Source organism: Telmatherina bonti, assembly GCF_933228915.1.
Source record: "Telmatherina bonti genome assembly, chromosome: 3".
Classification (NCBI taxonomy): domain Eukaryota; kingdom Metazoa; phylum Chordata; class Actinopteri; order Atheriniformes; family Telmatherinidae; genus Telmatherina; species Telmatherina bonti.
This window is the reverse complement of record NC_136621.1, coordinates 16,910,554-16,938,132: the sequence shown is the minus strand read 5'-3', so window position 1 is coordinate 16,938,132 and position 27,579 is coordinate 16,910,554. Positions and strand designations below refer to the sequence as shown.

The 27,579-nt window shown below is 42.3% G+C and overlaps 1 protein-coding gene across 1 annotated transcript; it reads left to right on the top strand.

Annotated features, from left to right (window-relative positions):
- Positions 1–266: 266 nt before the first annotated feature.
- Positions 267–25,718, top strand: LOC306772912 (phosphofurin acidic cluster sorting protein 1-like; the record flags this gene model as incomplete). Its single annotated transcript, XM_079262574.1, has 24 exons — positions 267–436; positions 11,934–12,021; positions 12,962–13,051; positions 13,141–13,266; positions 14,549–14,711; positions 14,933–15,033; positions 16,458–16,541; positions 16,628–16,687; positions 16,985–17,127; positions 18,070–18,157; positions 19,108–19,155; positions 19,248–19,336; positions 19,424–19,556; positions 19,681–19,785; positions 19,866–19,966; positions 20,045–20,199; positions 20,859–20,969; positions 21,050–21,152; positions 22,690–22,732; positions 22,819–22,864; positions 22,942–23,035; positions 23,111–23,307; positions 24,001–24,111; positions 25,606–25,718. 24 exons carry the CDS (start codon positions 267–269, stop codon positions 25,716–25,718), a joined length of 2,562 nt encoding a protein of 853 aa, XP_079118700.1.
- Positions 25,719–27,579: the final 1,861 nt, after the last annotated feature.

Sequence of the window (27,579 nt, the reverse complement as noted above, 5' to 3'; positions counted from 1 at the left end):
TTTTTCCTGGCGTGAGATCAGCGCGTGCGGCTCTCTTTACACCCAATTGAATGATTTTCGATTTTGAGTCTGGAGTTGAAAATTTCAGAAAGCTCTGGATCCGGACATAAAACCGTTTTCAGAACTTTGTTAGAAACAGTTGAAACCGAGGAGAACATTCAGAACACAAAATCTGTCCATCCATCCATCCATCCTCCGCCCCGCCCCGCCCCGCTCCACTCCTCACCGGCGGCTCTGAGATCAGCTACGGGCGGCAACAGGCGGCGATGGCGGCGGCTGCGGACAGAGGAGGACCCCGTGGAGCCAGTCCGGGTTCGGCAGCGGACTCGTCCGCCGGGTCTGGTGTTGATGGATATGCCAACAACCACGTCCCAGTGCCGATGAATCTGTATGCGACTTGGGAAGTGGACCGGTCTTCCCCAAGCTGCGTCCCCAGGTAAGAGGATTAATGTTGGGTCGCAGAGGCGATGAAGCAGGCGGTGGGAGGCGGAAGACTTGAAATGATTTGATCTTTTTGTTATTGGAGCTACCGTCAGAGGCTCTGGGGGCAGGGGCGCTTCCAGGACATTTCTAGGGGTGGGGTGGTGGTGGAGGGGAGGGGGGGGGGGGGGGGGGGGGGGGGGGGGCTGAACTGTGGAAACTGAACTCTTAATAAACCTACCATCAACATCACTTTTTTTTTTTTTTTTTTTTTTCAGGTAAGCCGCAGGTGTCAGATTTGGGGTAAAATCATGTAGAATGAATAAATATATTGCTGTAGGAACATAAAGGCCAACCAAATCAACAAAACCAAATAAACTTTTAATAGTAGACTATATAGCCCACTTTGGAGAAAAAGAATACAAATCCATGGTGATCTAGTTTTTCTCATCTGTGCATAATTCTATGTCTTAGCTTTCCTTAGAACATAGAAAACGTGCTGACATTGAAAAACCCAGAACAGAAACAATTCACATATTCATACGTTAATCTCCAAAAGTTTTTTTTTTCTTTTTGTTTTTTTCTAGCTTTTACTTACAATCCTCACAAAACCAACTTCAGGTCGGAGAGTTTTCGTCATTTTTCACACAAACAAACCAGGAGTAGAATCAGAAGGGCCGGTGTGAATGTACCTCTGAAGGCTTCAGAGCTGGATAGTGCTGGCTAATCCTCCACTTTGAGCTCTCAGCTCAGCTTGTTACCCTGGTTTTATAGTTTTGTAAAATGTATGCCACACAATCAGACATGGAAGAATGCAGAAAGAGTCTGATAGAATATGATTAACCCAAGAAAGCTTGCATTTACAGCTCCACGTTTTACAGCGACGGTATTGCCTTAACCAGTAGGCCTAGATGAACCAGTTTCTTCTTTGTTGGTTGTCTTATCCTTTCAATCAGTAATATTTGATGCACTACTGCTTCTGGTGAGGACAGGAATATGTTTTTCAAAAGGTCCAGTTTCTTTGAATGCAATTTGAATCTTGGACTGGCAGAATGGCGCAACCTCCAATCGTACAGAGTCCAGTGGAGTATTCTGCTGTGAATTCTTACCAAGCAGAATCTAGAAACCAAATGTCCAGCACTAGGGGAAAGTTAGTGGTATTTTTCAGACATTAAAAAACAAAAAAAAATTGAACAACAGATGTAGAAAACATCAGGAATGTATGTGGCAGTCCTTCAAAATGTAAGAAATGTTTGTTTGAATTACATATTTTTTATTTAAATGTTTTATGTAAATATCCATCATTTGAACAACTTATTATTTCAAATGTATTTATTTCATCACAGGATCCTTTTATTGATCAAATATCCATTTCTGTTTTTTAAGTTCCTTTTTCTGCTGTAGTAAAATCTAATAAGTCATTTTTGTGTTGATAATCCTGACTTGAGCGTATAAATGTGTTCAGCCTTTGACGAATTGTTAGCATCTTGCTCATCTTTTTTTCTGTGCAGGGTCACATACATGATAAATAAATGTATCATGTCGTGATATGACAAGGTTTTAGCTGTTGAACTTGGTTCAGTCATTTAGTAGCGTGAAATTTGTTAAACAGTGTTATTTTCAGAATTTGCCCACGAGACACTGTATTGGAAAAACTGGGTTCTAGTGTCATGGCACATGGAGGAAGGACCCAAATGCAGAGTGGGGAGTCAGGGGGAAGACAGATGTTGGACATAAAAGGTTCAATGAAAAAACAATGCGTTGCACAGGGAAGATAACTGAAAAATAACAGGGCTGAAAACCAAAAGTAAGAAGTAGCATCATGAAAACACAAATAATACTCTGGAATGTTTTGGCAATGAATCTAAGAAACCAAAGGGGTAAATATACACACAACGAACTAAACAAGGAGCAGGTGAAACCAGGCGTGACGAGAACAGGAAGTTAAACAGAATTTTTACAGAAGGGGATAAACTACAAAATGAAACAGGAGAGAAATACGAGTTCAACAAAACCCACAGATTGTAAGACCCAGAGACAAAAAAGTAAAGAAATTCTACATCCCAAATGGTCAAGTAACAATTAAACAACAATTTTTTTTTTTTTAACATTTGGACGTAGATTCTTCTAGAATTACAATCCTCCGAGTGTTGGCAGTTTCCCTGATGCAACACACCTGACACACATCAGGCTTGATTTGCAGACTTGTGCAGAGTTTGATGTTAAACTCTGCACAACTCTGGTAATTACCCATTGATTTAAGTCAGGTCTGTTGCAGCAGGCGAACTCCCAACACTCGCAGGACTGCAACTTTTGAGGACCAGAGTTGGCCACCGCTGATCTAACATGTTTCAGGCCCAGGTATTGGACCAGGGAAGAACACCACCATGATAAATACGAGCAAAAGTTGAGGGTGGGATATCCTTTCCTCTGATGCTCTTTTATGTCCACCAGTCCAAGACTTTTTCATGGTGTCTGGACCACATGAATCTGGAGGTGCACCTGGAAATGGTCCTGGAGAAGACCATTGAGACTGTTCCAGAGAAAACCCTGTAGAATAACCTAGTGGGGGATTCCTGACTGTTGTCTGTGCTTATGCGCCGAACAGCAGTTCAGAGTACCCACCCTTTCTGGAGTCCTTGGAGGGAGTGCTGGAGGGTGCTCCTTTTGGGGACTCCATAGTTCTGCTGGGGGACTTCAATGCTCACGTGGGCAATGACAGTGAGACCTGGAGAGGAGTGATTGGGAGGCATGGTCCCCCCCCTCTGAACCAAAATGGTGTTTTGTTATTGGACTTCTGTGCTCGTCATGGATTGTCCATAACGAACACCATGTTCCAACATAAGAGTGTCCATATGTACACCTGGCATCAGGATTCCCTGGGCCGCAGTTCGATGATTGATTTAGTAGTCGTATCATCGGACCTGCGGCCACATGCCTTGGACACTGGGGTGAAGAGAGGGGCGGAGCTGTCAACTGACCACCACCTGGTGGTGAGTTGGCTCAGATGGTGGGGGAGGAAGCCAGTCAGATCTGGCAGGCCCAAACGTGTTGTGAGGGTCTGCTGGGAACGTCTGGCTGAGTCCCCTGTCAGAGCGAGCTTCAACTCCCACCTTCAACAGCACTTCAACCATGTCCCGAGGGAGGCGGGGGACATTGAGTCCGAATGGGCTGTGTTCCGTGCCTCTATTGCTGAGGCGGCCAGCCGGAGCTGTGGCCGTAAGGTCGTTGGTGCCTGTCGTGGCGGCAATCCCAGGACTCGTTGGTGGACACCAGCAGTGAGGGATGCCATCAAGCTGAAGGAGTCCTCTTGGGCCTTCTTGGCCTGTGGGGCTCCGGAGGCAGCTGATGGGTACCGACAGGCTAAGCGGCATGCGGCCTCGGCTGTCGCCAAGGCAAAAACTAGGACATGGGAGGAGTTCGGCGAGGCCATGGAGAAAGACTTCCGGACAGCTTCGAGGCGATTCTGGTCCACCATCCGGCGGCTCAGGAGGGGGAAGCAGTGCTCCATCAAGGCTGTGTACAGTGGAGATGGGAAGCTGCTGACCTCAACTCGGGACGTTGTGGGTCGGTGGAGGGAGTACTTCGAAGACCTCCTCAATCCTACCAACACGTCTTCTGATGAGGAAGCAGAGGTGGGGGACTCAGGGGTGGACTCTCCTATCTCTGGGGCTGAAGTCGCTGAGGTGGACAAAAAGCTCCTTGGTGGCAAGGCCCCGGGGTTGGACGAGATCCGCCCGGAGTTCCCTAAGGCCCTGGATGCTGTGGGACTGTCCTGGCTGACACGCCTCTGCAGCATTGCGTGGACATCAGGGGCAGTGCCGCTGGATTGGCAGACTGGGGTGGTGGTCCCCCTTTTTAAGAAGGGGGACCGGAGGGTGTGTTCCAATTACAGGGGAATCACACTCCTCAGCCTCCCTGGTAAGGTCTATTCAGGGGTCCTGGAGAGGAGGGTCCGCCGGTTAGTCGAATCTCGGATTGAGGAGGAGCAGTGTGGTTTTCGTCCTGGCCGCAGAACAATGGACCAGCTCTATACCCTCTTTGGGGTCCTGGAGGGGGCATGGGAGTTTGCCCAACCAGTCTACATGTGCTTTGTGGACCTGGAGAAGATGTTCGACCGTGTCCCCCGGGGGCTCCTGTGGGGGGTACTCCGGGAGTATGGGGTACCTGACCCCCTTGTGCGAGCTGTCCGGTCCCTGTACGACAGGTGTCAGAGCTTGGTCTGCATTGCCGGTAGTAAGTCGGATTTCCAGTGAGGGTTGGACTCCGCCAAGGCCGCCCTTTATCACTGATTCTGTTCATAACTTATATGGACAGAATTTCTAGGCACAGCCGAGGTGTTGAGGGGATCCGGCTCGGTGGCCTCAGGATTGGGTCCCTGCTATTTGCAGATGACGTGGTCCTGTTGGCTTCATCTGGTCGTGATCTCCAGCTCTCACTTGAGCGATTTGCTGCCGAGTGTGAAGCGGCCGGTATCGGAATTAGCACCTCCAAATCTGAGACCATGGTCCTCAGCCGGAAAAGGGTGGTTTGCCCTCTCCGGGTTGGGAGTCAGGTCCTGCCTCAAGTGGAGGAGTTTAAAATATCTTGGGGTCTTGTTCACGAGTGAGGGAAGGATGGAGCGCGAGATCGACGGCGTCTGCAGTAACGCGGACTCTGCGGCGGTCTGTCGTGGTGAAGAAGGAGGTGAGCCAGAAGGCGAAGCTCTCGATTTACCAGTCGATCTACGTTCCTACCCTCACCTATGGTCATGAGCTGTGGGTCGTGACCGAAAGAACGAGATCTCGGATACAGGCGGCTGAAATGGGTTTCCTCCGCAGGGTGGCCGGGCTCTCCCTTAGAGATAGGGTGAGGAGCTCGGTCATCTGGGAGGGGCTCAGAGTAGAGCTGCTGCTCCTCGGCATCGAGAGGAACCAGTTGAGGTGGCTCGGGCATGTGGTTAGGATGCCTCCTGGACGCCTCCCTGGTGAGGTGTTCCAGGCACGTCCCTCTGGGAGGAGACCTAGGAGAAGACCCAGGACACACTGGAGGGATTATATCTCTCGGCTGGCCTGGGAACGCCTCGGGATCCCCCCCGCAGAGTTGGTAAATGTGGCTGGGGAGAGGGAAGTCTGGGCTTCCCTGCTTAGGCTGCTGCCCCTGCGACCCGACCCCAGATAAGTGGCACGAAGACGAGACGAGACGAGACGGGATTCTGGAGAAGATCTTGGAGGAGATTCTGGAGAATATTATTAATCGTTGTTAATGAAAGTACTGATAGGAGGGAGTGATGTGCAACCAGGCAGAAACTTCTGTTAGGTTGAGTAGCTATAAACATGGTGTAAGACTGAACTTCAAAGAGGAGGTTTTCAGTCGTAAATATCATGAGAAAAGATGAAACATAAATCCAGAGGAAAGAAATTTCCCACAGGTATCCTCACGATCCATTTCCGACTTTGAAAGGTTTAATCCAGGTCAGTGACGCTGATTTATAAGTTTACTTTTTAAAGTAATATTTTCCTGGTTCATAAATCATTTTAACAATCATGAACATGTCTGGGTGATAATCATTCATTCATTCATTCATTCATTTTCCTAACTTAGTCCGATTAAGGGTCGCGGGGAAGCTGGAGTCTATCCCAGCAGTCTTTGGGCGAAAGGCAGGGTACACCCTGGACATCTCGCCAGTCCATCACAGGGTGATAATCATAAAGATCTTTTAAAGTATTTAAAATCAGCCACACTGGGGGAATTTGGGTTGTTCTAAACTCAAAACCTCTGAGAGTGACTTGATGTGACCTCAGCTTTCTGAACAATTGAAGCAGCTTGAGTTCAGACAGTGAACTAAAACTAAACATAAACACTGAATAGGAAAGACTTCTGGATCAGGAACAACGTGTGGCTGATGTAAAATATATCACCCATTGAAAAGAAGGAAGAAAAGATAGGAAGCATTCAGGTGATGATTGGTGTTCTCTGTCTTTGATTCCTCCACACGCCAGACCTGTGTGGGGGTTAATGAAGCCAAAGGGTGACAGCTAATCCTCTGAAACGGCTCATGTTGATTCAGGAGGCGGTGAAGATTAAAGCTGAGTGGTTCATTATAAACGTGGCTGGTTTAACCTAGATGGTCATCAGTCAGATCATACTGATTTACTTCAGGTTTCTCCTGCTTCCCTCAACTGCTTCTGACTCTGGATGAAGGAAAGACTCAGAGTGGAAGTCTTGCTTTCTGTTTCCTTTCTTTTTGTTTGTAAGATTTTCTACCGTCAGAAGAAATTTTGAGGATGACATGTTTGTTTGAAGCTGCAGAAGCAACCATAAGTTGAGCTCTAGTTTAACCCTTAAAACTTCAATCCATCTTGTACTGTTATTGATCTAGCTGGTTGCTCTTTAATGTAAACCTGCCCATAGAAGCTGAAACCTTTTAATGCCAGTCAACATGCAGACTGATTTTGACAGTAATGTCCCATTAGGAACAGCCAAAGGTTAAAGTGAGCAAGAAGTTCTGTACATGTCTTAAAAGAACGAAATAAATGGTCGTCTATGGCTGGAATAAAACCCAGGAGGCGTTTTTGATGCACGGTGGTGCCAAAAACCAGCTGAGTACAAGCTGATTTATTGAGGATAGTCTGTAAATATTAGCAAAAATTACCAGAAAAAGCTACAAATATGTAAATATTTATGCCAATATTTTTTCTCCTGAAAGCCAGGATTTTAGGGAATGAAAGGCTGACGGGAAAAGGCTTGGTCACTGTTGATCTGTGCTATTTCTACAAAGTGCAATTAGCAATAAATTTTGTAGTGTTGGTTGGCCTTTATTGTGCTATATCTATTGGTATATTCCATCCATCCATCCATCCGCTTGTTCTGATTAAGGGTTGTGGGGAAACTGGAGCTTATCCCAACAATCTTCAGTCTTTGGAGAAGCAGGGTACACCCTTGACAAGTCGCTAGTTCATCACAGGTTGATACATCCATTTTTCATATTTTTGTCTCATAATCTGACAACTGAGGCTGACCTGAAAACATGACCCGGTGTTGACTGGAATTAAGAGTTCATCTTCTTCATGCAGGTTTATCTTTGAAAAGAACCAGGCAGACCAAATAAGTTTTACTGGTTAAGCGTGTTGAACAAATAAGAGACAAACGGATATCTCAGAGTTTGTTTCAGATAAACAGAAATAAAATAAAATTTTGGAAAAAATGGCAAGATTAAGGCTAAAACATCAGCTGTAACGGTGTCTGTTAACGGTGCCAGAGAAGCTAATGAATTTATTTCTAGATGAGAGGATCAACATCAGTCTTTATGGGAGTCAGCAAGACGACTCCTCCTCCTGATGAAGTGAGATCTGAGTTAGGTCAGGTAGCAGGAGGATTAGCAGGATTAGCTGGTGTTGGATATTGTTGACAGGAAGTTGCTGTGCAGGACGAGTCACTGCATGATCCAGCAATAATGAAGTCTCAGGAGGACCGGCTCCCTCTGGATTGGATTTATGCACCTCTGACGGAAACCTTCATATCTCCATGTGCCTTTCATAATGTCCTGCTGAATTAGATTTTACAGACTACCTTTCTGGAAAATCATAGTTCACATCCATTATTGAGCTGCTGGTTCTCTCTGGAGCCTTTAATCCCTCTGCTAGAGGATCTGAGGCTTTATCATTTAATTTACTGTGGTATTATTACCGTTGTTGCCATTAGCAGCACTAACTTTTGGCATCTGAAAGAATATAAACAGGTGATCATCACTGTTAGCGCATACAGTTGGAAGAATGACATTTTCCAGATGCAAGTGTAGAGTAGAGGCCAAATATGATCTTAAAATTGGCTGAAGATAGTGCTGGGTGATGTCACCAAAACATATTTCAATATTTTTAAAAAAATATCTGAAGGATTACATCACTAATGATATGACCTTTTTCCCCCAACTTTACATGAGACGTACAAAAAATAAAGATTTTGCACTGAGTCCCTCATTGTCAATTCAATTCAATTCAACTTTATTTATATAGCGTCAAATCACGGCAATGCCATCTCAAGATGCTTTACAGACAGAGGGGAAAACATAATGAAGGCCAATTCATAATAGCCTATATAAGGAAACCAACAGATTGAGTTGAGTCCAACTCAATCTCCCATCCTGAGCAAGCACACTGGCAACAGTGGGAAGGAAAAAACTCCCTTTTAACTGGAAGGAAACCTCCGGCAGAACCCGGCTCAGGACAGGCAGCCATCTGCCTCTGCTGTGTAGGGGGGAAGTAGGGGTGGGGGGGTGTATAAGGAAAGCTCAGTGTATCAGGAAATGTCCCTCAGCAGTCTAAACCTATAGCAGCATAACTAAGGGATGCTAACCATCCCTAATTATAGGACTTATGAAAAAGATAAGTCTTCAGCCTAGTCTTAAAGGTGGGGAGGGTGTCTGCTTCCCTAACACTAACTGGGAGCTTATTCCATAAGAGAGGGGCCTGATAACCAAAGGCTCTGCCTCCTGCTCGGCTCTTTGAGACTCTAGGAACCACAAGTAAGCCTGCAGTCTTGGAACGAAGCACTCTGCTTGGAATATAAGAAACTATAAGGTCTTTGATATATAGTGGTGCCTGGTTGTGGAGGGCTTTATATGTGAGGAGACAGAATTTAAATTCTATTCTAGATTCAACAGGCAGCCAATGAAGAGAGGCTAAAACTGGAGAAATATGTTCTCTCCTGCTGGTTCTGGTCAGGACTCTGGCTGCAGAATTCTGGATCAGCTGAAGGCTTTTCAGGGCATATTTAGGACAGCCCAGTAATAGAGAGTTACAGTAATCTAGTCTCGAAGTTACAAAAGCGTGAACCAGTTTTTCTGCATCACTCCGAGACAGAATGTCCCTAATTTTGGCTATATTACGTAAATGAAAGAAGGCTGTTTTAGTAACCTGCTTAACATGTGGGCCAAAGGACAGGTCAGGGTCAAATATTACTCCAAGGTTTCTCACTGTAGCACTGGAAGCTAAAGTAATGCCATCCAGGTTCATTACAAAACCGGAAAATTTAGCTCTGAGTTTTTCAGATCCAACGAGAATTACTTCAGTCTTATTTGAGTTTAAGAGGAGAAAATTTCTAGACATCCAAGTCTTTATGTCTATGAGACAATTTTGTAGCCTATTGGGCTGATTTGTTTTATCTGGTTTCAAGGATAAGTATATTTGAGTATCATCTGCATAACAATGAAAGTTTATTCCATGCTGTCTAATAATTTTGCCTAAAGGGAGCATATATAGCGTGAAGAGTACTGGTCCAAGTACAGAACCTTGAGGAACTCCATGACTTACTGTAGTTTGTGAGGAGGACTTGTCATTTACATGAACGAACTGAAGTCTATCAGATAAATATGATTTAAACCAGCTTAACGATGTACCTGTAATTCCAATCACCTGTTCTAGTCTTTGTAACAGAATGTTATGATCGACTGTATCACATGCAGCACTAAGATCAAGCAAGATAAGTACGGACAGAAGTCCTTTGTCTGAGCCCATAAGAAGGTCATTAGTAACTTTCACCAATGCCGTCTCAGTGCTATGATGAGCTCTAAATCCTGACTGAAACTCTTCGCATAAATTATTACTGCTCAGGTAGGCATGTAGCTGAGCTGAAACTATTTTCTCCAGAATTTTGGACATAAACGGGAGGTTAGATATAGGTCTATAATTTGCTATCACCTCTGGATCCAGAGATTGCTTTTTAAGTAAAGGCTTGATTACAGCAGTTTTAAATGATTGTGGTACATATCCTGTCACTAAAGACAAATTGATAAGATTTAGTAGTGATGTATTAATTAAAGGGAAAATGTCCTTAAAGAGGCTCGTTGGGAGAGGGTCTAAGATACAGGTGGATGGTTTAGATGAAGCGACTATTTTAGTTAATTCAGAGGGTTGGACAGGACAGAAACTATTTAGACACAAGTCAGATCCTGGTTCTAAGGATGCTTCAGAGACCACAACAGGCTCAACATTATAGGTAGAAGGAAGAGTATTGTGAATTTGATCTCTAATAGTGTCAATTTTATTCCTGAAAAAATACATGAAATCATCACAGCTAAGTGAGAAAGGAATACATGGCTCAACAGTGCTCCGGCTCCTAGTAAGCCTAGCTACAGTGCTGAAAAGAAACCGAGGGTTGTTTTTGTTTTCCTCTATCAATGATAAATAATAAGCTGTTCTTGTCGTACGTAAGGCTTTTTTGTATACAATTAAACTTTCTTTCCATGTATGGCCACCATGCTTTCCACTTCTCGTTTCCTCTATCTTGGTGCCGCTGTTGTTCAACACGTTCATGCTCCCACTCAATTTATTAAAAACAGCTAAATATGTTTTCATAACTATGACAGCAACACACAAATCTACATTTGGGATGGAGACACTCACTGATTTGAAACAGTGGTCCAACACAGACACTTGCAGAGGATTTCTCTGGCAGCTTCAGCGGGCATCCGCTAAAGCTGCTGCTAAATGTGCAGTGTTTCGTTTAAAGCTTGTCTTCATAGTAAACCACATGGTTGCATCAGTTATTACAAAGTTTATTTCCTCTGGATCGGCATTTTTGAGGTGGCTTTAACGCATCATCTTTTGTTATTAACACATATGGGAGTTGGATTTGTTGGATGTGCACTGAACCACCCTCGTGGTGGGAATTTGCATCCCTAATTTAAATAACAATCCCATCTAGAAACAATAGCTCGATCCCAACACTGATTAGATGTATTGATCAGGTATTGCATCGATTGCATGTCCAGGACTACTAACAGTTAAATGAAGACAGAATTGAAATAATAGGTGCTGGGTTAAAAATAAGCACAACTAAGTTAAGAACCACCAACAAAACCAGCAATCTGGGAGTAGCCCTTGACTCAGACCTGCGTTTCAGCATCACAGAAAGCAGATTGTGAAGTCAGTCTGTTATCCCTTTAGGGACATCTGCAGGGTTGAAGAGCTGATGACTCAGCAGGATTTCTGCATTTATCCTCGTAGACTATTGGACCCAGGTCTCCCTAACAAGTTCATCAAACAGCTGCAGTTAGTCCAATACAGTTGGTGCCCTAGTTATTACTAAGACCAGGAAAGTATAGAATTCCAGTCCTCAGATCTTTACTTCCTGGCTGGTTGCTGTCAGTTTACAAAGCACTGAATATTTTAGGATCCAAATCCATTCAGGATCTGCTAGTTTGTTATGACTTAATCAGATCCTTCTCGTCATCAGGACCATGTCTTCTTCCTTTTCCCAGAGTTTGAACTAAACATGAAGGTGTAGCATTCAGTTTTTGGAACAAACTCTCAGAAAACAGCTGGTCTGGCGAAACTCTGCCGCTTGATATCAAGGTTAACAAGATTCATATTTGTTTCTTTTCATCAGAATAGCTGTTAATTCCTCACACTGGATTTTCCATTTCTGTCATTTTATTTTATTGCATTATGTGAAGCACTTCGAATTTTCCTGAAGAGGAAACATGATTAAACTTGCCTTGCTGAAGCTCTGGCATGTTCCTGTCTGGTCTTTAGGCTCTGCAGTCTGACTCTGAAGAAGCTGATGGTCCTCAGGGAGCTGGACAGAGAGCTGACCTCTGTCATCATCGCTGTAAAGATCCAGGTGAGACTTTAGCCTGTTGCATACTTGTTGAACCAACTACAACAAAATGACGTCATCATGTTCATCTTGTGATTTATTTTTGACGCATTGGCTGAACAGAACTTTCTTCCTGCAGGAATCTGAGAAGTATTGTGTGATTGGTTGGACATTTGAGGTGGGCGTGGTTAACACAAAAACTGTGAAATCGGAAAGTTGTCACCTCTGCATATCCACTGATGTGAGGCTGATTTCTTTAGTGATCAGCTGATTGATGTGGTGAGAAAGTACAAATATGAATACAACATGTGGCATATAAAGACACCTCTGTGTGTACAACTTCATGCAGTCATGGACAAAGTTTTCTGTTATCAAATATGAAATCACCGTGTTAGTTGTTCATTACACATAAAACACAGACCCCCCCCCCCCCCTCATGATTTTGTAATCATGAACAATAAGAAATATAGTTAGACCCCACAGTTTACTGTAAATATGTAAAAACTCTGACCAATCCAAACGTTGGGACCAAAATGAAGTTGTTTGTTCCTTATATTTTGTAAGCGTCTCCTCCCGACTCCCCTCCTGCAGCGGATACCTGATAGCCGCACACTGCATATAAATAATGTGTTAGGATGAAAATAGTGAAGAAGAAACTCTGAAGGCGAGCATGGCAGAGAAAGGCAGGAAGGATTTCCCCGACCTGGCTCGGTTTATTTACCTCGGGGGGGGGGGGGGGGGCTCTTCAGATGGATTTTTTAAAATCTGCCACTGTTTATGAAAGACTAGACCAAGTTGAACAAGTACAAGTTTGAAAAAAGATGGTGCTCAAGTTGCAGCTCACAGCAAACTTACTGTCTCCCGTGCAACAGGATGAGGAGTTGCTTTATTACTTTGAGTCTTCATCAAGTTCTCTCCTTATAATCCAGCAGAGAGCTAATCTGATCCTGGATTTATCTGTCAGGGTTCAAAGCGGACTCTGAGATCTAATGAGTACCTTCTCCCTCCGGACGGCCTGATGGAGACAGACCTGGAGCTCACCTTTTCTCTGCAGGTCACACGTCTAATCAATGTTTTTTTTTCATCTTCACTGAGGACCATTTCTGCCCACGTGCGAGTTCATGTTTGCTTCTCATCTTTCAGTATTCTCACTTCCTCAAGCGCGACGCAAACCATCTTCACGTTATGCTGCAAAGGAGGAAGAGGTACAAGAACAGAACCATCCTGGGCTACAAAACACTTGCAGTGGGCGTCATTGACATGTCTGAGGTAAGACAGGAAGCAAGCATGAGCTCTGAGTCATGTGACTTCTGCCTTAACAGTGGGTTTTTTGTGGCTGTATAATCCTAGCCTGGATCCACAGGTGCTGTTGCAGATTGAGCATGGTGTTACAGTACAGTTTCTCCTGCATCTTCCCTGCATCTTCTGCCCCATGCTGGTTGTCTTCGCTCTGCTGGACATGATGGAACTGAACATAGAGTAGTAGACAGTGTGCCACCTTCAAATCTTGCTTGCTCCCCCAGATAACCTGCTACAGTTTCAGTTCCTTAAACTGTTTCAGTAACTCTTAAGATTTTGTTACTGTTTCCTAGGGTAACTTTTACTCATTCCCAGACTACATTACTCGTTCCTAAGACTGTTTTACTAATTCATAGGACAATTTTAGTAATTCATAAGACTTCTTTACTAATTCCCTGAACGATTAAACTCATTCCTAGGACCACTTTACTCGTGCCTAAGGGAACTGTAATCATTTCTAGAAAAGCCTTTCTCATGTAGAGGACTACTTTACTCAGTCCTAGGACTGTTTTACCCATTCCTAGGACTACTGTACTGATTTCAGTCCTACACCATTCATTTCTAAGATGATTATACTAATTCCTAGGACTACATTGCTGATTCCTAAGATTACTTTACTAATTCCTAGGACTATTTTACTCAGTCATGGAACTACAAATTGTAGTTCTAATCCTGTTTTATTTTGTAGCTGTTCCCCATGTGTGTTCTTTTTTGCTCCCTGCTTGTAAGCTCACCTGGTTTTTTTAGTTTTATTCACTTGTTTCTTGTTAGCTGTCTTCGGTGTATTTATATTTATTGATTTAACTTTCTCTTGGCCAGATCGTTATTTGTTTTTTGTTTTTTTTATTTGTCCTTTTACTAGTCCATCTTAGTTTCAGTTGTCCAGCTCCAGATTGGCATTTAAGTTATTAAACCTGCACGGTGCAGGAGGAGGCAGGTGCATGGTGCATGGCAAGCTGTGACGTTCCTAGGAATGCCCTCAACATTCCTAGGAATTTTATCTTGACTTGCTTTGTGTTAAACATTTTAATTAAGTATTTTATATGACATTATTATGTACACCCTTTTAATTATGACCTAATATTATTTTCTCTCTTTATATTTATTTATGTACTTTTTAATGCTGCTTTTGCACATCTCTCTAATGCTTTTAATATTTTATGTGAAGCACTTAGAATTGTCTGGTACATTGAATTGTGATTTTGTGTGCTTGTGCATGTTTGTGGGTGGTTGTCTTTCTGCGTTTTCCCAGGTGATGCAGCATCCGACAGACGGAGCCCACGTCCTTGGTCTCCATAGCAACCTCAAGGATGCTTCAGTTCGAGCGGCAGAGCTGAGCGTCCATTCTCTCTCCAGCCAGCCAGTTGAACAGGAGGACACAAGTGGTCACCATGACAACAAGATCAAGGCCTCAGGTAGGTGAACAGAGAGTCTAAGTCTTGGAGTGGGAATCCAGCAGCTGATTGGTCGAGGCTGTGTATGGGTCTTATGCACGTACACGTGGAGATGAAACACAACTACAAAAATGCAAAGAGACAAAAACAAACACAAAGACATGAAACAAACACACCAGAACCAGAGACATGAACTCTTCTGATAACACACCGTTTAAAACCTTGTCTGTGTGTTTTTGCAGATCGCTCTCCTGACATGGAGCATTACTGGGAGGATGATGATGATGAAGATGATGACAGCTTCTCCTCTGAACAGGAGGGAAGTGACGATGCTCCACCTCAGGTAACTGAAGGGTGTTAACAGATCAGACTAGTTCTGGTTCCACTATAACCAGACCGGTATAACCAGACTGGTTTTGGTCCCAGTATAACCAGACTGATTTGGTGGAGTGGGTAGCCAGTTACAGGGACTGGCCAACGTCTATGTTACCCAGCAACATTGTTAGGTGGGAGACTTCACTATTTCACTCTATTTCACAGCTGCAGTTCTGTCAAATCTGCCCAGATATATTTGTGATGCATGTGGTGACCCAGTGCAGCCATTCTCAGCACCAAAGTCACCATGCCAGCTACTGGATGTGCACCTTAGTGTTTCCCCCACCATTAGGCACTCAGCCCTTCTAATGAGACCGATCATCTCTACTAGAAGGTTAAGCAGCTTTGATCTAGTTCTCTCTACAGGCCAAGTCACAACAGAAGTTGTCTCAGGCTCCCTTTCCTCCAGAATAGGTTTAAATGCTGTTTGATAAAAACCGAAACAGAAGTTTTTCATGTGATATACATGGCGGCATGTCATTGCTGCTCTCTTTGCCCATGACAGAGTTCTGTCCACACACAGACATATGCCCACTAGTTGACAGAGAGCATGTCAGAAAACACGTCAACCAGCTAAAAATCAGGCTTGTTTTTTTTTTTTGAAGCTGTAGAAAGTAGAGCTGACTATGTTATGATTTTTTCTACAATGTATCATGTGTGTTTGTAGCCACAACATCACAAGGGTGTCGGTTTTGGTGTGTTCATGGACAAAACGGCTAATATCCAAGTTCAAGAAAAATAATGACATGCTTGTACATACAGCTGCTTTTATATGATCTGAATCTCATTGTGAGATTATTTATAACTGTATGTATCGCTTTATAATAAGGAAAATAATACTTTACTTTACATGTTTATTATTGTTTTTGTTTTCCTTAATCCTTTAGTATCTCACCTCAGTCTGTGTCTGCTTCACATCGAGGAAGCCATGATCTTTTATGGACACTTTTGGGTGTTTACCTGCAAAGAAAAACCAGAATTCATTTCAACTTACTAGAGTTGGTCATTCGCTAATCTAAGTGGAAACATACAAACAAGAGGGTTTTCATAAAACACTTCTTAAATACAACTTAAGAACAAATTTAAAAAGATTATTTAACAAGATGATGGTGAACGAGTCCCATTGACTGGATACTTACTGGGACTATTCTCCAGTCATTCAGCAGACGCTTTTATCCAAAGTGACTAAAAAGATTTCTCTTTTTAAGGCAGTTATACATTAAAAATCAACAACAAATAAATTAGATTTAGGAGTTTAAAATATTTTAATTAGTTTTAGTTTTAGAATTAGTTTTGTTCGTAAAGACATCGAAGTTTTGTTCTGATCTCCTGCAGCAGTTGTTTTGTTTAATTGCTTGTTTTTCATGCCCACTTCCTGCTTTCGTTTATCAGGACATGTATGACGATGATGAGGATGTCCAGAGAAAGTCGAAGACAACTCACAGGAAAATGATGCAGACAGCGTCCCTGGCTCAGGTGAAGACCAATCAGGTTTGGTGCGTTGCAGGATGTACCTGAGCTGATGACATCTCATGTTCAAACTTATGTTTCCTGTCATCCAGCAACCGAACTTCAAGCAGAAGTTTGTGGCTCTGTTGAAGAGATTCAAAGTCTCCGATGAGGTTTGTACTGAATGGCCATCTTCTGAGAATATAATTCCTTGTACATGTTTGCTAAACAGCAGTTTAAACAAATGTGCTGCTTTTTAAACAGCAAATTTCTGTTTACAGCAGTGATTAAAATGTTTCTTGTTGGTCTGAAAGTAAAATCCAACATTTCTTACTAAGGAGGATTAAAATGTCAGGATTTATTTGGTTAAACAACAAGAAGTTTTTTTTTTTTTTTGATGATGTGAAACTAGAGTTGAGCCGTCCAAGGAAAACCCTGCATCCAGTTGAATCCTGAACGTTTTTCTTCAGAGTGATCAGGTGTGTCAGAGTCAGGAGGCGGAGGAGGACCTGGACCTGCTGTACGACAGCCTGGACGTCGATAACCTGAGCAACAGCGGCCCCGAGCTGGACGACAACGACAGCATCCAGAGCACACCCAAACCTAAACTTAGGTGAGGCTGAACCTCATTTTTAAACACTGTGATGCTGAGGGGAACACCGGCTGCCCTTGGCTGCCTGAATCAAATCTGATTGGTTCCTGGGTCTGCAGCAGCTGGTTAAATGCAGCTCCTTCTGGACTGATGTGTTCAGGAACATTGTCTGCTTCTGTCTCAGCCCAGCGTTTTCTAACTGGTACCAGAGTAGGACATCCCTCTCTAACACCCAAACATACATTGATTTCTGGACCAGTTCTTCCTGGACTGTTTTCATAAAAGATCAACTTTTTGTCAAAACAACTTTTTCCCAAGTCTCAGTTCGTTTTCTAATTTGATGATGGTAGTAAATTTCTGTAGTTAAGTTAAACTTGCATTGACATTAAACGCATTTACACAAACACCAAACATCTTAATATTATCTGATTATCATATTATTCTAGTCATCATGTTGAGTGCATAATCAGATTAAGAAATCAGATTAACACCTAGATTTCTCCGTAATGTGTTCATTTGTAATGTGGGAACCTGTTTTATTAGAATTATCTGCTAATGAGGGAACTTATAAGCTGCTAAATAGACAACATGTAAATGTTTAATTTCGTTCATACTCCAACTTCCTGATGCTGTTTGCCTTCAAGTTTTTGTCTTGTGTTCTGTCCTTGTTGTGACTACGTTCTTTTGTCTTTTACACAGAAGATGTTGAAAAGTTTTTTTTCTTCCCACATACTCGGATTTACAAAACATTAAATGAATCAGATTGACATGTGTACAAGTGGGAAGACATCGAGGCATTGGAGATAAATCTACTATCTTTATTTCGCAGAAGTTTGTTCTTTTTTTTCAGTCCAGATTTAGAACAAGACAGTTTTTATCATCAGTCAGAAGTAGTCTGGTATTGAATGTTCTGCTCAACAACCAAAAGAACCTGATGAATACTGATGTGGTTCTTGCCGGCAGGCCATTCTTTGAAGGCATTTCTCAGTCAAGTTCTCAGACAGAGATCAGAAGTCTCAACGGTCAGCAGAGTCTTCAGAAAGGGCAAACAGTAAGTAAACGTATCAGAACTGAACACACTGCATCACCTGAAAAAGCAAATCATGATTCACTGACACTTCGAAGACTCTCAGCAGATATTCATGTTATTTTCAGTAAAAACCTTGTTTGTCAAAAAAAATCAGGTCGACCTACAGCTGTTTAAACATCTGGCAGCTACAACTGTAAAGGCAGAGCATTGTAGATGTTCAGGTCCAAAAGCTGATTCCTGTCGATACTGCGGTGCAAATCTGGAAAAAAAATATCTGCAGCCATGAACAGGAGCTAAATAAAACACATCCAAGTGTCTTATTCCTATGAAAAGAGTCTAAATCCAGACTTTAATATAATTTAATCAAACTTCTTAATGTAGAATAGAAACAAATAATGTAGTTTAATTTTTTTGGTTTTTTAAAAATTATTAATTTATTTGATGGGCTGCACGGTGGCATAGTGGTTAGCACTGTGACCTCACAGCAAGATGGTCACTGGTTCAATCCTCAGCCGGGGTAAGGTTTGGTCAGTGGCCTTTCTGTGTGGAGTTTGCATGTTCTCTCCGGGTATTCTGGCTTCTTCCCACCGTCCAAAGACATGCATGTTAGGTTAATTGGTTACTCTAAAATAGCCCTTAGGTGTGAGTGGTTGTTTGTCTCTGTGTGGTTCTGCGATGGAGCCGTCCAGGGTGTACCCTGCCTTTTGCCCAAAAGCCAGCTGGGATATGCTCCAGCTTCCCCGTGACCCTGAATTGGATTAAGCGGTTTAGAAAATGAATGAATTTATTTGATATTATATTATACTTCATTTTATTCCAGTCTTTTTTTGTTATTTTGTTTGGCTTTATTTTTAGTGTTTATATATTGTGTATCATATAAAAACAGCCACTGCAGGTAACTGTTTTATTTTATTTTATAATTGTGAAGTAACTCATCTGTCTTCACTGTCTTCCCATCTGCTGTATTTCAGGGTCCCCGAGTCCCTGAGGAGCCCAGACGGGATGAGGCTGGCCTTGGAGTGAGTTTGAAGACAAATACATATACTTGTACATATGTACACACAGTTTTTTTTTTTTTTGCCACATCTTCTTCCTTTTGTTCTCTCCACAGGAACTGGATGATGACGTTGCCATGGGAACAGATGCAGGCCCTGCTGCCAAACTCTGTAAGACTGAGTCCCAGTCACACATGTCTCCAAGGTATACACGTAAACAGACATGCAGAAGCACACCCATACACACACACATTAGGTGAAAACAAGTTTAAACTGTCTTTTATCTCTACAGTAAGACAGGAAGTCAGCCGTCTCGCCACCCATGGAGCATTTCCATGAAGGACAGACAGAACTCCAGAGGGACAGACAGAACCAGCAGTGTGGACAGCGAGGCATCGTGTGACTACAGGACACCTGCTCCACAGGTGAGAAACGCAGACTGAACCATGAAGAACAAGTTAGTTTGGTTTCACTAACAGGAAATATCCAGAAAACAGCGGTTCAGGTTCATGGTTAATCTTCTGTGGAGTCATGTTATTTTATTTTCAGGTTGCACGGAAAGCTGTTCTGGATCAGCTGAACCACATCCTGTTCTCTGAGGACCACATTCCAGAGTCCATTATCCTGATCAGCACCACAGACTGGCAGGGACAGGTCTGTCTCTGTTGGCTTTAGTTTCAGACAGCTCTGACTCTCCAGTCCACACAAACAAACCTGTCCTCTCCATTCCTCAGTACCTGTCAGAACGCCTCTTTGATCAGCCAATCGTCTGCACCATCTCCACCGCCGATGTTCAGGCTGCCTTCAGCGCCATCATCGCCCGCATCCAGAGATTGTAGGGGTCCTCTGATCAGCTAACTGATGTTCTTCATCCATGTTTGGGTTTGAGCTCTGACCTGAGTTTGTTTTGTAGCTGTAACTGCAACTCCCAGACTCCACCAACAGTGAAGGTGGCGGTGGCCGGAGACCAGAGCTACCTCAGCACCATCCTCTCCTGCTTCGTAGAACAGCTCGCCAGCAAGACGCCAGACTGGCTGGGTTACATCCGCTTTCTCATCATCCCCGTTGGTACGTATCCATCAGACACTGTGAGGTGGGAATGCATATTTCAGCACTGGGCCTTCTGTGACTGCTCCAGAATGGGGGAGGAGCCTATGGCATCACTGCATCATTAGTGAGCGACTGAATGACATGTGCTTTCACATCAGTCTGAAATAACAACAGAAACAGAAACAGTTGCTTGATTTGTCGCTTGGGGCTTTTTTGAAAAAGTTTGTAGAAGTGTCTGAATACTTGTTAAATGTAGCTTTAAAGTTGCTAAGTTGGCAACAGTGTTTATGACATAGGGTCTACTTCCAGAATTTTCATAGTTTTATTTTTGGGACATTTGACCAAACGGCAGAGGATAATACATGAAAAAAATTGATTTAGCAATATTTTTAGTTTATGTCACTGTTTTGTGATCATTTGAAGCTGAAATGCAATCATTTGCTCAGCCCTTCATACATACTTTGGACCAACTGGAACCAGAATCTGAATGTGAAAGTGGGGGTTCAGCATCTTGCCTAAGGACAGTTTTCTGGTTCCACTAAGGAACCTTATAAGAATTGGATGGTTCATGGTAAACATCTGTGTTTTTGGACCACAAAATGAAAATCCAAAGAACTCAGCTGACCCACCTTCGCATGATGCACCTGTTTTTGTCAAATGTTTTTTTTTCTCACCAGGACTCCACCCAGTGGCCAAATACCTGTCGTCTCTGGATGGGAAGTTTGGCGGCCTGTTTATGGATGCCAGCTGGAGGGAGCTGTTTGGTCGAGCGGAGCCACCGACCCTTGGTATTCACCAAGGAACAAATAGTTTCTTTTATAAAATTCTGTCTGGCGGGATGGACGCTCTGACTCTTTCCGCTGAACAGATCCCATTGGTGTCGCCAGTCGGGTGTCTCAGTATTTGGCTGGAGCTGCTACTTCTCACCTGTGCCCAATCTCAGAGGCCATGCTGACCTGCAAACACAGAAGGTGACTTCCTGTTTTCTTTCAGTGTGGCCTTTAGTAATTCAGTAAGGTTCTGCGAACAGAACAGGTCCAGAAACTCAGCAAAAACACTACAGAACAAGGGCATCTAAATCAAACACCGTTCAAACCCCCCAAAAATTACCGGTATATGGGAATGTAGGAAAAACCTAATAGCACTGTCTACTTTCAAACTTCTGTTTATATCTCCTCTTCAAGTAATGCCCCCAAACAAACAATGTGTAATAGGAAAGCAGCAACTCGGTTGATTACAAAAATATCGGTCTCATCAAGGCTGGACAAGCACCCTGGAAGCTAGCGCCCAGAATCATAAATCATGTCCTAACTTGGCTGTTTTGTTGTGAAAACTTTTATTCCAACTAAAATAAACACCTCTGTGTTTTCCTAACACTGTCTTTCTTTTAAATGAATTATAAAGGTCCTATTAATGGTAGATTAAGGGGCTTTATCATTATTCACTCTTCCTACAATACTCTATCTTGGGCTTTACTTCTTTCTAGATCCTCATGGTGTTTCTAAGATTCCTCTGCAGATACTACTATACTCACTAATTCCCTATACATTACTAATTCCCTGGACTATGTTACTCATTTCTAGGATTAGTTTACATATTCCTAGGACTATTTTACCCAGAGGTGTCCAAAGTCGGTTCTCCCGTTGTGCTGCAGGTTTTCAATGTATCTCTGTTCCAACACACCTAGCTAACATTGAATGGATCCAGCAGCCTGTGAAGTTCTGCACAATGACTTATTAAATTGAGACACGTGTGTTCAAGCATGGATGCATGGAAAACATGCAGGATTGTGGCCTTTGAGAGCCAGAGCTGAACACCCCTGACTTTATCCTTTCCTGTGACCACTTTACTCATTCCGTGGACTACTTTATTAATTCCTAGGGTGACTTTACTCATTCCTACATGAATCAGGCTGGTATCCTCTGATTTTACCCTAAAGTAATTTGGTTTTTTTTAAAAGAGGGATTAACATTCATACTTCATACTTTGGGGCAGCTGTAGCTCAGGAGGAAGAGCAGTTGTCCTTCAACTGGTAAGTTGGGGGATCGATTCCAGGCTTCCCCTGAAATGCCAAAGTGTCCTAGGGCAAGACACTGAACCCCAAACTGCCCCCCAATGTGCCTATCGGGGTATGAGTGTGTTGAGTGAGTGTGTGTGCGAATGGGTGAATGTGACAAGTAGTGTAAAGCGCTTTGAGTGGTCTGTATGACTAGAAAAGCGCTATAGAAGTACAAGTCCATTTACCATTTTACCATTTACTTCTACTGTGTTTCAGCTGAATTTACTCTGACGCTATAATGCAAATCTTGATTCTGACACTTCTGTTATAATCTCACATGTTTCAACTTTCTGTCGACCAAGACTGTGGTACAGCCTTCTGGTTGTGAAGGTATGCTTAATTTATTTGGGGTGTCATTGCAGACAGGAGACTGAAGAATAAGCTTCTTGAAGAAGAGTTAAAACCTCTGGCAGCACATCCTCATGTTCTGTTCTTTTCTGCATCTGCAGCCCTGAGGATGACTCCTGTCAGAAGTTTGTGCCCTTCATCGGGGTAAGAAGTTCTGTTCTTCCCATCTGGCATTAAATTTGTTAAATCATGTGTTTGGGTGAACATTTTATTTTTCGGTTTCTCCTCAGTTAGTGAATGTTGGAATTGTGGAGCAGAACTTCCTGTCTACCTCAGGTAAAGCTCACTCTCCTACCCCTCCCCCTCCACCTGTCCCCTGAATCTGGACTGATGTCTGTACCTCCCCCCTACAGTGGATTCAGATGACATCATACTGGGATCTCCTCCCTCCCAATCAGGAGCTCCCATCAGCATCACCTCCACACCTCCACCTTCCCCTTCCATCAGGTATTTCCTTCCTACATCTTCCACTTCCTCTTATTCTTCCTCCTAACTTCTATCTTCCTCCATCTGTTCCTGCAGTTGTCCAGCAGAGGTAATGGGTCTGCAGGTTGACTACTGGAGTCAGGGAGGGGGTGGAGGAGGAGGAGGAGAGAGGAGAAAGGAAGTAGGGATGAAGAACACTTTGAAGAGCAACTTCCGTTGTCTTCAGGTGTCTCGGCTAAACGCAGGAGAACTGATGAGCATGACAGTGGTGACGAAGGAGAAGAACAAAAAAGGTGAGGAGATGCTGGGACGAATCCAAACTGGTGATGTTTACTTTTCAGTGTCCAGCTTGTTTAGAAGTCCAATGTAGAATCTGCCTCCTGAGGAAGATGAGTGGTCATCTTGTGAAAGTGATGCTTCTGTTAGAAATCACATCATTCCCATAATAATGTACCCAAAGCTTCTCATGAAGGAGATGGCAACTCTAAGACTTCACCTAACTGAGGTCAGGGAGAAGACTTCCTATATTTGGAGTTTCTGGACTTGGCAGCAGGGGTAGAAAACATAGCACTAAAACATCTGTGGGAACAGCCTGGGTCCAAATAATGTATTAATATCAATGATAATGGCTTGGTGTATTTACAAAATGAGGAAAAGCATCAAAGGTGGATCAAAGAGTTTGATGAGACAAATGGGTCTTTTGAAAACCAAGATTTGATTAATTGATTGATTGATAAACCTATTAATACTCTGTTTTTAGATTTTAAAAAGGATTTTTATTGTTAGTTTACATTCTGGATTTCTGGTTCATTTATTTTGGGAACAATATTTACAGAAAAAACAGAACTGGTCAGATAAGAAGCTTGAGATAATTTCTGTTAAAGATTCTTGATTCTTCATGACTTTTTGTTGCATTGTTGAAGTCTCTAACTAACATATCTTTAAACAGCGTTTGATGGTGATTATGATGATAATATTTGTGTCAGTAATGTTCCTCAGTAAGAAGGCAAAGGAGAAGGAGGCAGAGTCGAAGAGTCAGCTGATCGAAGGGATCAGCAGATTGATCTGCACTTCCAAACACCAACATACACTCAGAGGTAAACAAAAACATCCACTACACATCCAAAAACACCTTGAATGAATTTGACACGTTTGTCTGCTCATTTTCTGTCAAGTATTTTTTCTTTTACATTAAATTATAAAAAGAGTCTATACTTTTTAAAGGTGTCTACACCAAAACCAGCCAATTCAATATGTCCCATTTCCAGAAAGAAAACCCAAAAAACAAAAAAATAAAACAAACAAAAAATAACTTGGCATACAGGTAGAAGCCTCACGCTGGATAATTCCTACATGGATAATGATCAAACGGGCTAAAAGTGTATTAAAATACTGGAGGGATAGTGGGGAACATGGGCATTTCCTATAATTTATGTAAACATCAAAAAAGTAACAGAATGATTAGCAACTGGCCTGGTTTAGTTTCATGGTTTTCATACGCCGTTCAACATAAGCTAAGGGCTAATGCTGATGTTTTCATAATAATAAGTTCATAAAATCAGTTGTGCCAAAGTTACTGCTTCATTCGATACTGAGAACTATGATTTATAGTAGAGACTGTTTCATTTTGCGACAGTGTTGTGCGGCCAGTGGGAAGTTACATTTTTTGCACCCCTAATCGCCAAAAGTTACACAGTATCCCTTTAAATGTTTGGTGAAATCAAATAGAAGAAAAACAGCAGTAGAACTCAGGGCTATGTTTAGCAGTGAAATGAAAAGCGTTTCCACTAGATCAATATGAAGGAATCTAAAGGGTTTGGGACGAAACAGCTGTGTAGCCATAATGGAAGAAGGTCATGTGGTCTGAAGAGTCCAGCCTTACCCTGTTCCAGAGTGATTGGACCATCAGGGTAAGAAGAGAGGCAGATGAAGTGGTGCAGCCACCAAGCCCAGTACCTACTGGAGAAGCCTGTGGGGGAAGTTTATGATATGGGGTTGCTGCAGTTGGTCAGGTCTAGATTCAGCAACATGTTGTGTCCAAAGAATAAAGTCTGCTGGCTACCTGGATATACTGGATGAGCATTATTCCATCTACCATTATGACACAGCCATTATGATCACAATGCCAGGATTAATGGGGCTCAGAGTTAAGGAGTGGTTTGGGAAACATGAGACATAATTTTTACACATGAATTGGTCACCACATAGTCCAGACCTGAACCCCTATTGATGTGCTGGAGAAGGCTTTGTGCAGCCATCGGACTCTTCCATCATCAATACATGACATTGGTGAAAAGTTAATGCAAAACTGGATGGAAATTTCATCTCTTTTTAATCACATCAGCTATTTATTTATTTCTTTATTTAAAAAAAAATTCAGAAAGAGCCTTTTGTTAAAAGGCTGATTATGATGCCACCCCATCAGTTCATGTTGGCTGAAACCACTAAAACCACTTCTTTTGTGCTGCCAGCATGTGGTGCTCTCATCTCCCTGAGCTTATATAAAAACTGTTTTCATGTTTTCATACCAGACAAGAAACAGCTGTGGCGCCTCCGGAGCTTAACTGATGGTTCACCTGTTCTTGTTTCAGTGACCGTGGACGGCGTGGAGTGGAACGACGTCAAGTTTTTCCAGCTGGCAGCTCAGTGGCCAACACACGTCAAGCATTTCCCAGTCGGGATCTTCAGCTACAACAAACCCTGAACCTCTTCCTCATCTGGGCACATGGTCAGGAAACCACATGACCTCTCTGCAGACATCTTAAATGTTCCTCTGCTATGTAGAACATCTTTTTTCTTGTCTTTTTTTTACCAGGAGTTTGGATTTCTCTTTCAGTCGTTTAATGAATGAATATTTCTAGTAGAATAAAATAAACATGAATAAAGTAACTATAAAAATACAGATGAGAGTAAATACAACAACAAAAAAAATTATTTTAAATTCTACTTTATAATTTTTTTGTTTTTATTACAGGAGATTTTTAATTTTTGTTTTGGTCAGTTTTTTTAAAATTCATTATTATTTTCAGCAACTTTCCTTATCAGGAAATAAAAGGCTGGGGAAAAAAAAAAAAAAATTATAAAATCACCTGAAATAAAACAAGGTTGTTCTGAAGAAGCTCTTTATACTTATCCAAATCAAATTAAACTTTTACTTTTATTTATTTCAGACGTTTTCATAAACGTATAGCCACATAAAAAGAAAAGGTTGTTAAGCTGTGAGGAATGGAAACGAAAAAAGATGTCTGATTCTTTCAACTGATTTATTTCGTTGGAGAAAGTTAATGTTTTACACTCATACAATTTTGAAATATGAATATTTGTATGTAGACTTTTTCATTTTTCTATATTTATTAATTGATGTAAATACTGTTTAAAGTTTCAGATGTGTTTGACGTCTTTGTGTTGTTTTTATGTGTTTGGTGATAATCTGTCTAAAGCGCTATATGGTGTTGTTGTCAGAGCATTAAGTCCTTGAAATGGGTTTTAGACTCTTGGGTGTCTTCACACACAAATAACTCCAAATGAAGCCTGGAAACAGAGCTGTGGTGATTGGTGTGCTGGGTAAACTACAATACCCACTATTCTCAGCTGCTGTACTTAAACTGCTGCAAAAGTCAAACCAAAATGAATGAATCAACTCCACATCGTCAAGTTGTTTCCATGTGATCATCCGCTGAAGAACTTTAACCCTTTAAAAGTTTGTCTAATAAAATAAGTAAATGTTTAAATAAATAAACAATCCTGAAGTTTCCAGAATCATCAGCTTTCTGAGTCGTCATTTCAGCTCCTTTCCAGAAACAGGGTCAAATATATTTGCCTGGATTTAATCCATCAGCTTTCTGGTTGATCGATGACTGATCTTCCTCCTGAGTTAGTCACCCTAATGGTGGTGATGGTGGATATGTGTGGCTGGAGAATCATAGTGACTGTAAAACAGTACAGTTTGATGAGATATTGATTGGGAAGTGATGGATAATCCATTAGAGGTCTAAAATTCCATCTATCTATTTTCCTAACCGCATAGTCCAATTGAGGGTTGCAGGAAGCTGTTGCAATCATTGTGCAAGAGGAAGGGTACACTCTGGACAGTTTGCCAATCCATTGCAGGGGTCTGAAAATCTTCCCAACATAAATCATTGTATTCATTTTTCACATATCTGGGGTCAGGTTGCTTTGACAACTCATGTCTGGCAGCTTCTTCAGGTGAAGGAGAAAGGCAGAATCTTGTGGTTTCTTTATAATGAATCTGCCAGCAGAGTCGGTTACCATGGTAACAGAGTCTGGCTATGACTTACCTCTCTCTTCCTCTGAAACAGAAAACCCTGAGATGCCCTTAACTCTGGGTTAACATACTTGAAGTTTCTACATAACCTGGTTATTGTAGTGGCCTCCGAACCAACAGAAGATAGTTACTGATTGCTGTCATCCATTGACCCTGAGTAAAATTTGTCCTCCATCTCATCCAAACTTTGTTAAAATGGTGCCAAACCTTTGATAAAAGTTTTGTTTTTGCCACCATAATGTTAAAGGTGTTAAAGTCATAAAGTCAACATATTAGGCAT